General features: G+C 36.1%; 1 protein-coding gene across 5 annotated transcripts in view; it reads left to right on the top strand.

Annotated features, from left to right (window-relative positions):
• The window catches only part of CNTN5 (contactin 5), a 672,838-nt gene that overhangs the window by 402,263 nt on the left and 256,768 nt on the right, over positions 1-13,807 (top strand). For all 5 annotated transcript variants that reach the window (XM_069808329.1, XM_069808328.1, XM_069808331.1 and 2 more), the window contains one exon: positions 8,876-9,094. In XM_069808329.1, coding sequence (XP_069664430.1) covers positions 8,876-9,094 — 219 coding nt within the window. The remainder of the gene's footprint in view (positions 1-8,875; positions 9,095-13,807) is intronic.

The following is a 13,807-nucleotide window of genomic DNA, read 5'->3' as shown; positions in this document are numbered from 1 at the left end:
GGAGCGGGGGAGGAGGGGCTGCCCCCCCAGCCCGTGGGGAGACCAGGTGGCAGGCTGTGTCCCCCCAGCCCAGGGAGGGCAGCAGAGGAGCCAGAGACCCCCGAAGATGGCCGGGACTCCATGGGAAAGCCCACGCTGGAGCAGGCTGTGCCTGAAGATCGGCCTGCGGAAAGGACCAATGCCAGGGAAGTTCAGGAAGAACTACAACCTGCAGAAAGGACTCACATTGGAGAAGTCTGTGGAGGACTGTCTCCGGTGGGAGGGAGCCCACGCTGGAGCAGGGGAAGAGTGAGGAGTCCTGCCCCTGAGGAGGAAGGAGCGGCAGAGACAAGGTGTGAGGAACTGACCCCAACCCCCATTCCCTGTCCCCCTGCAGCGCTGGGGGGAGAAGGGAGAGAGAACCGGGAGTGGAGTTGAGCCAGGAAGGAGGGAGGGGTGGGGCGAAGGTGTTCTAAGGTTTGGCTTTATTTCTCATTATCCTTGCTTTGATTTGATTGGTAGTAAATTAGATTTTGTTTCTTCCCCAAGTTGAGCCTGTCTTTTGCCCATGACCATAAGTGGTGAGCAATCCCTCCCTGTCCTTGTCTCGACCCATGAGCTTTTCTTTGTATTTTCTCCTCCTCATCCCACCAAGGGGGAGGAGTGAGCAAGCGGCTTTGTGGTGCTTTGCTGCCAACTGGGCTTAAACCACGACATCAGTTTAAAATTACTTTATTTGGGGCAAATGTTCTTCCATAATTGGAATATATTACTACTTTTATTATTTTTGTTACTGCAGTTGTAAGGATTCTGTAGCTGAAATTTTTCTATTTTAAAGTATATTTTGCTTGATCGGGTGGATGTTATATGTTGGATGCAAAGTGGGAATAATTGGGCTTATATTGAGTCATCTATTTGCTGCATTATGAGTATGAAGTGGAAGTAAGATGGAAAATAGATTGGTTTTTCAGTAGGAAGGGAAACAATGAGTAACTCTACAAAAGCATCTTTATATTATTCAAAATAATTCCTCATAAAAATTCATGACATTTAAATTCGCTCTAACAGTATAATATTCCAAAGATGCTGATTCATTTGCTAATAGCCACTGGAAATATTCTTTACTATCTTTCAGTCAATGCTTTCTTTAAGTCTTCAAAGCACTTTCCCTTTGTTACTTTAAAGGAAAACAAAATATATCCCTAATTATTTTTATTTTTTTTTCCATATCTGTCTATAGTATTCTGTGTTCTCAAATTTGCTGCCTTGTATGACCAGATTTTTAAGAGAAAAGCAAATTCTATTACGTGAGAGGCTATTTGGGATTTTCACATTAAATTATTGTGTATCTTCCTTGAACACTGAATTAATTAAAAGTTCAGCAAGAATTTTTGGATTGAAGGTTTACTTATTTTGTCCAAAGTCCTGGCAGAAATATTTTTTTCCCCCAAGGAAAGACCATCTTAAATAGATGGATTTTCTCCCTTTCCTATACTATCAAATTTGTGGTGAAAAAGGTTGATGAAGACCATCAGCATATTTTCCTTGAGAACTTCCAACTATCAAATCATCCTCCACTGCTGCTTTGGAAAACAATTCAGATCTCTTGATCTTAACTCCTCTGCAGAACAACTGGACATTTTGAGCAGAAAAGACACAAATGAAGCTTGACTGTTTTATGATGAGAGGACTAAGACAATGGACATCTGAGCCAGTTGAAATGTTGACATCTCAGCCACTCACCTTACTTTCCTTTCAAAGTCTGTGGCAAAAATTAGCCATTTACTGAGCATGTCCATCACATCACATACCGTGTTCCTCTTCCTCTTCACTACCTATAAAGGGAACCCAGCCTCATTAGCTCACAAGAAGACATCCAGATTCCAGATGTTTAAAATGAGGTTCCCAGAGAAGGTTTCAGTCTTTTTGTTTGTTTTAGTTTGGTTTTGATGATTGTCTGCATACATTGTTGCACTGCCTGTTGTTTTGAGAAATAATTGGGATATAATAACATCTTTAAAATGAAATGTCTGACATGTAAACTAAACCACACTCAGTGGGAAGTGTGCAGAGGAGGATCAGATGCACTAACCAGTTCTCGAGAAAATCTACTGGCTTCCACTTCCTTCTTTATTTTGTTCTGGTGTTTTTTGGTTTTGTTTTTTTTGTTACAGTTAATCTCATTCCAACAGAAAACATAATTTATTGACATTTTGCTGTGTTTTAGTAGTGATCCTAGTTCTCATAAGGAGATGCCCTGGATGGACACCTTATCAACACAGTTTTCTACTATTCTTGCATCTCTCAGTCACGTTATTGCTAAGCTAGTTGTCATTGATCAGTCTAAAAGGAAACCAATGTGCATGCACAGAACAAGACAGAAAATACATTTCTTTTTAAAAAATTGAGAAGCAACAGTGATATAATCCAGTTTACAGAATATAGGCACATATTTTCATAAACTTAGAAGACTGAACACTTCCACTGAAACAATGTAATTAAAAGTTACAATGAAAAAAAATGGGTTAGCATTCTTAGTGACATTTGATTAAACATGCTAGCTAGCAAAAATACACAAATGAAGGTCACATTTGCAAGTATTATAAGATAGACTACATTTTAATTAGATAGTTGAGAAATGTCAATGAGTTAGTAACTGACCAGGAGTCACTTAAAAAAAAAAGCAGTGAAGGAGAACAAAACATCACCCCAAGAGTCAGAATCCTATACTCTCCATAGATTTCAAATACTACAAAGACAATTTGCAAAGAATTTTGCGGGATGGGTTCAGTGAATTTTTGTCATCTTTCCCTGTTTGAAGAAAGATTGTATTTCAGTCAAATTACATAATGCCATTGTTGGAGCTATGTTGACGTTGTGCTTTTTGAAACAAATCTGTCAGATAAAATATAACAGGATAGTATTTGTGGTTTATATTTGTACCCATGGACTGTACCTAAGGAACGTGTATAAGCATATGCTACCCTGTGGGAAAAGATCCCCTTTCTCTCAGAGTCAGCTTAGTTCTCTCACAGCACACATGAAATGAAGTTGAATTTAACCTGACACAGCTATTACAAATTATAGGAGTGAACTTCTTTCGAATGATCTTGAAATTCATATTTTTTGCTTTTTCTAAAAGAAAAAAACCTCAGTAATCAGTAGAAGACAGTTTCTCTATTACCTGTGGCGCTGTTTTTCCTTGTTGTGTCGAATCTGACCAAAGAAAGGCTGAAGAGCAGCATGTGCTGAAAATAATAAAAGATGCATGAATAATTTAATGAGTTGACACAGATTCATTAAAAAGTTACTAAAACTAATTCAAATCATAGTTTGCTGTTGGAAATCACATTTAAGGAAATGTGCACTTGGAATCAAAAAAATATAGTTTATCTTAAAACTGTCATACTATTGTTAAGATGACTATAAATCTGGTAGGTCTAGTGCAAAGAACTATGAAGGCTAATCCAAGCTGCTGATTTTATTGTGTCGGGTTTCTAGTTGCTTAATATCTTTACCATGTGGGCCTATATATTGCTTCTCTGTGTCTGCTTGCAGTTGAAAACCTTTGGATGTTTCATCCCAAATACTAAAGTTATTTCCAAGAATGAGGTTAGGGAAAATATAATTTCATCGTGAAGCTCAAATGCAGCAGACTTTTGAGAGTTACCCATAGGTCTTTGATGGAATTTCTTAAGTATTTTAAGGGCAGACTGGTAAAGCTAAAAAACACATTAGAGAGTAACATCTACTCTCCAGCAGTTTAACTATGTGCTTAAATAATGGAAAATAAATTTATTCTCCCAAGTCTCAGAAGTCTAATCCAAACCAAATTAAAGGAATAATTTTATTGTAAATAGTACTCTAATAAAAATACATTCTAATTAAGGCACTGCAACTAGGCAATTCAGAAGTCTAAATCTCTGGAGGCAAATGTCCGGATTAGGAAGTAGGTTTTGTTTTCAGGTAAGCGTGATTTCTGCTCTAGTTGTCAGTAATGATCACAGGCTACAGGCTTTCAGTAAACAGAACAAGAAATATTTGCTTATGTATAATTTATTAACCATTTCCAGTTATGTCTTACAAGAGAAAATTTACTCAGATACACCATCCCCATGAGCATGACAGAGCAACCAGAGTCAGGGTGAAATTTCACGTTGATCACTAATCCCAGCCAAACAAAATAGTTATACCATGAAAGGTCAGAATCCAGCTTGTGTAATACTGCCATTACTGCAGGACCTTTTCACCATTTAGAAAGACTTTTGCATCCTTTCCTTCTCTTTCTTCCCATGGTACTTTATATTCATGCCATCTGAGGTCATGCTGATTCTTTTGTTCTTTCAAACCCTGGATTTACAACTGCAGAACAAGCGTTCCCCATTCAACTAAATAACAAAGAATTTTAAAATATTTTTTTCTTTTTAAGTGGGAAAAGAATTACAGTCTTCTTGGCTTGATGAGACTGCACAGAACAAGTTCATTTCACCAAGCTGCCTACACATACTATTTTAGAAAAAAGAATTTGTCAAAACTATTTCAGTGTTGTTGAATCTTATTTACTGGAGTAACTTATTGCGTTACATATGCAAAGAAACAGGAGAGTCATAGCCTAAAAATGAGAAATATTACATTGGCAAAAACTGCACTTTGATTCAAACTTCTGCAGAAAAGGAGGAGGCATACCACTGGAGATTTCAGTATGGCTTCTATTTACTTTTGTCTAGCAATGTGATATGTTGGCAAAACTTCGGCTGCCTGGAGCGAGTCTCGCTATTGTACTTTCTCCTTTTTCCAGTTCCACTTACTGCTTAGCCCTCCATGTTTGTCTGGTTCCTATACCTCCTCAAACCTCCTTCCCCTCCAGATGCATTCCTCTACCTGGAAGTTCCTCCAGGAACTCACCCTAATGACATAAATCTGATCCTAAACTAATTAGGTCAGGAGTACTTGTTAGCTCAAGCTTACTAGGAACTTTAGTATGCCTCGTCTTGTAAGTTGGCATGCCCTTCCAATTAAAAAGAGTAAAAAGAAGTATTTCATAGTACAGTTTTGAAAGGATTAATGGTTATTTTGCTCTTCTGTGTGTATAACCTGCAAATTGGCCTGGTAGTAAATGAATTAAGTGTAATGGAGGATACAATTTATTATGTGTTTGTTTATAACTTTATATATGCGTATTGCTTTTTGTTTCTCTTGTGTGGGCAGCAGGGAGGAAGGCTGCTTATTTGTCTTAATTTGTTTGCTGGGTGATAGCTCTAGCAGAACCCAGTAGAAGGATATTCCTCTCCTATGAGCAAGATCATCTGAGAGACTTTTATGGAAGCAGGTGAAGATGGCAGAGAATGAGACACAGCAAGGAGGAGAGCTAAATGGCAGACTTGCTAGAAGAGCAGGGACCTAGCTGCATTTTTCTCTCAGTGTGTCACTGAACTGAAAAACTGAATATTGAAAACAAAAGGAAGAATTATAATATAGTATGCTTATGTAGAAACATGCAGAGTTGTGTGCTTGCTCTACCCATTTTCCAAGCTGACAATACAGGGCAATAGGAACATAGAAGCTATATTAAATGGTCTATCTAAGAATCCGGATTATTAGTATTGAATTTCTGATTGCTAATCTCTGTTTCTTTGCAAAAGCAGCAATATACAGCTCAGACTCTCTAGCTTGCACAGGAAGCCTTTCTGTCAAGGAAGACTGTTTCCTAATTTTCCCAGTGAAATGACTTAAGAATAATTATTTGAATCTCCTCAAGTTAGAATAGCTGATATACTCAGGAACATCATCTAAGGAACTATCTTCTGTTGTCAACAAATGGACTACATAGTTTAAAAGGTCTTCAGACATTAGAGTTTTACTACTGATACTTGTATGGCATATAGTACATTTAACAGCCTAATAATACCATATTTCAGTCACATGAAGTATTTATCATTCGCTGAAAAAGTACTGACATAAAGTTTTCCCAAATCCATGTCCTTTGCCATAGGGCAAATCGCATAGAGCTAAAATACCATGCTGAAAATAGAAAAGTGCCTGTATCTGCAGAAAATACTCAAGGAACAGTACATTCATTATATATGTGATTGCAATCATGTTTCCTTTGGAAATCTTATTAAGGTTTATAATGCTGTGTTGTAAAGTTCGGACCAAAGGCAGGTCTGCATTTTTTTTATTATAAAGTAAAATTCCTTCTATTGTGTATTTCTTCTATGTTTGTGTGCATACTGGAGGACTGCCTTCCCAACAGCAATCACCACTGTTTCCACTTCTTTTTTTTTTAGAAGCTGGAGAAATGGATCCTGTAAAACAAAACATGTATCACTGTTAGAATTATATAATAGTTTACTTATGTATAAAAATATACACAGGAATAGTTCTGTGACATCATACTTTTTAATTTAGCATTTTCTTTCTGCTTCTTTGTCCATCTTATTTAGATTACAGATCATTTGTTCACCTTGGGTTAGAAGCAGGATACGTGTGTATTTAAAGAACAGAGAGATGTAGTATCTTTATAAAGCAAAAGTCCTTTGCATGTTGCCTTGCATCCTTGTTACCAGCTACAATCTAGCCGTGTCCCAGCTGCGTGTGAGACAAACAGGACTGCATCCCAGTCTGCCCATTTCCAGATTTCTTGCAGCATTTCCATGGAGGGTATCAGCAACCCTGGGGATATCAGAGGATCTGAGCTGTGGGGATCTGAGGAGCTCCACAGTGCCCAATTAGCTCTTCTGCCACCAGGACTGCTACGTTCACCACTAAGCATTTCTATCCTCTGATGCAGATTATTAGAGAGAGTCTTATCCCTTTCCTGTATCCATATTCCCCAGGGAATGTCTTCCTTCTCTGTTCACGAGGAAGATGTCCATACTGCATTAAGCATTTAATGTGATAAGTTTAACCATGGACATTTCTACTGCAGCTCATTTATGTGAAGTAATTTTTATTTGTAAGGCCAAAAGTATTTTTGTTCATAATGTAAAGTAGCATTTGGTGAGACCAAAATAAGTAAAAAATACAAAAATTTCTTCAAGAAACCTCAATGACCTTGAGATTCTGACCTCATCTGATTCTCAGGGAAATCAGAATGAAAATAAGTTATTTTAATAAGGATAGATTTTAATATGAATTTTTAAAGTTTTTTTCAATATTGGAGGATTACTTTACTTTCCCCCTATGGAAAAATTTTACTTTAAAAGAACTAAAATGTATCAAGATTGCCAAATGTTGAAAGAATGTATTGAAAGACAATTAAAGATATTTTTCTGAAATAACACCTGTATTCCAATGATAATGTTTCAAGAGGTCCTATAAGATATATTTTCATACTACATTTTAAGTTATCGTGATGATGTTCTATTTGCCCTCTCTTTGTGGGCCAGGAAAGATGATATTATGTTTATGATATACAAAACAGCGTGATGCACATTATAAAGTAGATCTTTTGTGAGACCAGGATGAAAAACGAATTAAAGGAGAGTTCTCCTATTTGTGCCTTTCCCATCTGATTGCCAAAACTTGTATTTAAATCCAACTTTTAAATGAGATATGGCATCATCAAATAATCTGTATATTTAGAGTTTGCATAGATGAAAATGCTAATTTTAAAATACTGGTCATCTGCTTTTGCTGAATTGCAGCTTCTTCTAAAAGGTAGAAGTGCGTTTTTAAGATCTGATCAGAGACAATAAATACTGTACTGAAATGACCTTTTCCAAAAGCTGAAAGACTCTTAAGCATTCTCTGTCACAAACTTCATAAAGTAAAATGTATATTTCTCTAACTTTAAAATATTTGAAATACAAAATAGTGCAAATTATATTTATGTTTAGAATATTTTTCCAAAAGCTTTCTAGTAAGGCCGTGATCTAGTATTTTAAAGAGATTTTATTTCAGTTGAGTGTGCTGTTATTCAAAGCTTTTGGACACTCATAGTTTTTCATTGCTTATGTTATGCCAATGTGAAGAATGTCCAATTTATAAGTATTTATCATCAGTGGAGATGACAGAACAATGATCTTCTTTTCTGCAAGTCACTTCCACTGTCCCCCCAAAAAATCAGTTTGTTCATAGGCCCTTGATATGTAGTCTGAGTCACTTTGCTAATCTATGTGAACATATTTTTAAATGTTCTTCTCCCCTCCTTAAGACTGTTGCATGTTAAAGACTATTGATTTCAATAGTTCTGTTTACTTTGTTCCTGCAGCTCCTGAGTGATATTTTTAATCTATTATAATAATATAATTTATTTATTTCTCTTATATTTGGCATTACACAGGGACCAAAAACTCGGGTACTATTCTTTATTTGTAGACACTGACATTTTAAGTACAGGCAGAAAAGGAAAAAAAAAAGGAACTCACAGAGACAGAAAAGGAGGTGACTTTGGCATGTGCATGTTCTTGGGAGAGAAATTTGTGCGTATATGGGCTCTGGGGCTTTTTAGCTAGCCCACTTGATTTGCAGAGTAGTGCTGAAATAAGAAGTGTATTTAGCTTCAGCCAGTGTTTCTGCACTGCATATACAAAGTAATACAAGGCTGTGAAGGAAAGATGGTGGCTTCACAGCCAGTTTTCTACTAGTGACTTAGGGTTATAGAAATAGAATTAAAAATTTTGAAAACTCATATTACCATAAGAAGAAATGTAATAACCACCTGATTTTTATATTGTGGGGTTTTATATTAACTGCAGGACAATTTTCTGTCTTAGAGGTCTATGCTGTTACCAAGTTCTGTCTAGAAGCTGAGTCCCTCATGGAGTCCAGGGTGTTTCTGACACTTCCTTTACAGATAAAACTTTTCTACTTTTCTACTGCATAACTAAATATCCTCCTGAAAAGTGGTAAATTTTATCTTTATTCAATGTTCACTTCTTGGGGTTTTTTTCAGAATATTCAGAAGCTGTTCCTGGTGTCCCCACTTCATATGCTGCTATCCTAAGAATCAAATCTGGTAGTTCATCTTTAGCCTCATTCAGTTCAAAGAACAGACCACGATTAAGCAGTCCTTCATTAGGAAGTGTATCTTCACCAGGCTGGAGAGGTTCTGCACAACATTATCACTCCCCAACAAACCTCTACCATTTTTCAGAGGCCTTCAAACATGATGGTAAGTCTAGTTTCCCTCTCTGAATCTTTGAAACATTTTCCAAAAGCAGTGTATTTTTATCAACTTCAGTATTTCTCAAGCGTAATTTTGAATTTTATTAAACATCACAAAGTAGAAACGAGCCTCTTTCCCTCTAGATTCTTCAGGTTAGCCTTAAAGTCATTAGTTAAGACATTTTTTCTTAAAGATTCCTATGCAGAATAGTTTTATGAAGTTTCTGCTACGTGAAAGTAGCAAACTAGTGGTTTGAAATTCCATTACAGCACAATTTCATCTAGTAGTAAAATGTCGGTTCCTCTTCTATATATATTTTTTTCTCTTTGGAATTTTTCTAATTTAATCATGAATTATAGTAATGTAAATTAAACATGAATAGTAAATCTTATAAAACTACTTTTTATCTAAATTACCTACTCTGTGTAGTCAACTCCGTCATGCATGCATACATGTGCATGCATTGATAGACATGCCAGTGTTATGTGGTGTCATTTACTTTTAAATGCAACAATTCATAGTAACAATACACATTTTCTCATTTTTGGTTACATTTAAAGAAGCCACTTAGTAATAATATTTAGCTGAATTACGTTCAAAGAAAGGTAGAAAGAAAAACACAAAGAAAAGGAGGAAGAAAGGAGAGGGAGGGAGGAAGAGGTTAGAGGATGTTTAAACATAATTGTCTAAGTAAGATTCTAAAGAGTTGTGATTAATACCTTGCAGTTCAACAACATTCATGCGGTATAATGACTGTGGTTACAGGATTACTGCTCCTTTCAGTAAATTCTTTTTTTTTTTTCCCCCTGGAAAGTACCTTGCGCATATTGAAAGCTAATGGTGTATGCATGTGTTTCTGTGAACACAAATGGCTTATATACAAGCATAAATACGTTCCCTGAATTAAGGTTGATCTAGAACACAAACAATTTGAATCATGCAAGCAGATAAATTCTGTTTGATAGCATTTCTGGAACTGGGGCAGGTTTCTACATTTGTCCTGCCTCTGCAACATTCTTTGTAAGTGATGACTGGACTAAAGTCAGTTATTGCCCATGCACCAGACACTGATAACTCCTTCCAGCCAACCTGATATGTGCATGTGAAAATCAAATTTCAAGATTAGAACCAGAGTGTAATAGTCTGGTCTTCAACAGCATGAATGTCTAGAGACTGAAGAAGAAATTGGTAGCAGCAAGGCAAAAGAATACAGACTTTACAAATAATATAGCGCAAGCTGGAACTATAAAGTGTCTTCTCCCTGATTAACCCTGATTTTTCCATTGTGTTTTCTTGGGAAAAAAAAAAAACAAACAGCTGGCAAAGAGGCAGCTTACTGTGTTTAAATTTGATGTGAAGTTTGACCATTATGCTTAAAACCTTATTTTGAGAGGGCTGAGAAAATTATATGCCCATCTCATTCTAGGAAAATGAGATATGGGTTGGGGATCCTCAGGGTAAGCATTCCACCACCTAAGTTCTTGACATTTCCAGGAGGTATGCTGAGATCATACCTGATACAGGTCATCAATCATGAGTCTTCTCAAAACATAGGCACCACATTCCAACAGTTGAGCTACTTCTATTTTGCAGCAGGAAGTGAAGAACCACTGACTGGAGACAAAACTTAAAAACGGCCATAACTCATAAGCCCCAATGAACAGAGCACTTGACTCAGAAGAGAGGGACTTCAACTCTTTCTTCCAAGGACTGATTAAAATAGTCCTAGGAGAGTTACTCCATCACTTACAGGTTTTTGTACAACCAGCTGTGGAGATGGAGTAGAAACAGGTAAATCTGAGGTACCTGAGTAATATTTTTAAAGACCTTGATTATGTGAAGCATCTGCATGGCACAAGCACAGGTATGAAACAGGGCTTAGAAAAGACCAGCGTAGTTCTGGTGCAGCATGAGGACTCTGTGGCAGGAGACCAGGTAGGACAATCTGCATGATCCAAAAGGGCAAGAACATATCTGTTACAGCAGCTGAATGCAACTTCTTTTCTAAACCTTTCTCAGTTCTGTTCATAACTTTATGTTTGAGATAATATCTTTGGTATTTAAAAAACAGAAATAAGTTCATTATCTCAATCATCTGGCACTCCACTTGCTTAAATTAGTAAATTTCTTGATTTTGAGTTGGCCTCAAGGCTTTTTTTCAGTTTTTAGAGCTCTTGAAGGAAAGATATTTTAGTTATCTTCCTACAACTGGCATGTGATAAGTGATAGAGCTAAGTGGTCATGTTTACTAGCCAGGGGCACCTGAATGAGGATATGCTACAGCATCCTGTGCTCATGTGTTGTCATGAGTGACCACTGCTACAAGTGAATGGACAATAATAAGAGGCGGGGAAACATATTTTATGTTATTACGATTGAACTTGCATAATTCAAACATCTAATATATGGCATACACTCAGGAGCCAGGTTTGCCATAAGAAAAACACAAAATACTTTTATTAGCTGCCTAAGTATACAGGTTCTCAAGCGACTTCTCAATTGATTTCCCAGCAGACATGCTCAGAGGCCTGACATGGTTTCTAATAAAGGTCCTTTATGCCTTTTAATCACTTTAAGCCATTTAATTTGCACTCTCAATTCAGCATGTGTTTCCTGATATCTCAAATTAAAAGAACTATGCTGTAGTTCACTGCTGAATTTAAACTATATGGAATTACTTTCCGTAAACATGCAGTTAAGGCAATACAGTCCTTTTCTGCAAGCTATGTATCAATGTGTAAAGTCACGACTAAAAAATGTGCATAGAAATTGTGAATTATTCATTAAATACTTTTGAAGAATCATAAAACTGCAAACTACCATACTTTCTTGCTGTTCTAAAAACTTTTGGAAATGCTGCAGTAAAAATGATTAAACTTAACCTTGAATAAAGACTCTTTTTATTCTTCCATCTTTGGTTTGATATCTTTTAGAATAAAATAAAGAACAGGGTCCAGTTCACAACTGAAAGTGTTTGAATCAATGAACCTGAAGATGTGCAAGATCTGAATTTAATTTTTATTGAACGAGAATTCCTGATTCCACACCATCTGCGAGATTCAGCACTTACCAATCTGAATTAAAGACACAAACTACTAAAAATGTTTTAATTGCTAAAAAATATTGGGTGATATTGATTAATGTGGCATGCAATTTAGATAGTATAAACTAAGTTCAGAACAGGTGTGTTTGTTTCAGGCCACAGAACATAGAAAGCATTTTCAAGCAACAGGAAAAACTTGTCTTATCTTACCTAACAAGCAAATAAACATATCTCCTTCAGAAAAGATAAATCTGAAAATATAAGAAAATAATTTTATCTCTCTTGCAGTGTAAACTCCATCATGCATGTACCGTGCACTGTTCCCAGCATGCAGCATACTAGAATCAATGTACATACCTCAGGGCATGTGTATCTGCCTGAACTTACCTGCCAAAAGGAAAGTCTCCTCAAAGTTTCTTGACTTTGAAGTTAACAGAAATACAGTTTTAAGATTAAATGTATTTTATAAATGCATGTGTTATAAATATACATATATATATGTGTGTCTGCTTCTATATATGCAAAATAATTATTGTAAATTGCAGCCACCTTTGTTAATGTTAAAATCTGTTACACACAGATTTAATCATTAGAACATATTTTGCAATGATAAATTAGTAGGCTTTTTCTTTTTCATTATATTAAAGGAAATTTTATATTTTGACAGATTATAGGGATATTAAAATGGGTAGTAATTCTTTATTTCTTAGGTGTTAAGTGAAAGGTTATATTATAGAACCTACTAGTAAAATCAATATTAGCACTGCAGTTAATTTTTTTTTTCAGTATTTAAGCAAAAAAAAAGAGGGTTTCTAGCTTTTAGTTGAAGAAAGCAATATGTTTTCTTTGAAAGCAGGGTGATTATTTACATCTAAAATATTTTCTGAATATACTGAACAGGTTAAACTGTTTGTTTCCATGGTAACAAAGGTTAATCAGAAGATCCTTTAGAGTCATCACCTCAAGTGCATACAACAAACACACACTGCAAACAAGCCAGGAAAGAAAGAAATTCAGAAGTGAGTGTGATAATGAGTAGCGCTAAAACCTGATCCACCTTTACCAAAAAGTGTCTTTCACTCTGTAGGACCAATTTGAAATGAAATACCTTTGTTTTGCTTTAATAAATTCTGATGATATGCACATTTCAGCAACATATATAGCCTTATCGGCAACTCCTGCAACTTTCCTAATGTATCCTGAACATATTAATACCCAGGACTGACAGGTCATTGGGATATGGTTTGGTCCATGATATGTCAAGCAAGTACTTTTCCAGGTAGGGTCTGTATGCAGAGTCCAATGTGTATTTTAGGATGGAAGATCTGTTAGTGACCCCTCCTTTTAGGCTGTTTTAGAAGCTCTATCATTTTACAGTATCTTGTAGCTTTTCTTTAGAAAATTCTTCCATCACCACATGGGTTCAACAGGCCTTTGACAAATGGGGAAAAAAAAAAAAAGTAGAGAGATAAGAAAACGTTGTTTTCTCGGTCCTGTAAAAACTTGTGGTTTTTAAACTTTGCTGCGTTACTCTGCTTTCAAAGGAGAACTGCCATCACTCTTTTTCCAACTGCCATTTGGACAAATTGCCAGTGTGTCAGAATAACAGCTGAAAATAGATGGTTTATCTAAAGATCTCTCTAGTCCACCTTCAGATGGATTAGCAAAGCCATCCA

The sequence above is a fragment of the Haliaeetus albicilla genome, chromosome 20 (assembly GCF_947461875.1).
Source record: "Haliaeetus albicilla chromosome 20, bHalAlb1.1, whole genome shotgun sequence".
NCBI classification, from domain to species: Eukaryota; Metazoa; Chordata; class Aves; order Accipitriformes; family Accipitridae; genus Haliaeetus; species Haliaeetus albicilla.
The sequence above is the reverse complement of the archived record's forward strand: the minus strand, read 5'-3'. Positions and strand labels throughout refer to the sequence as shown.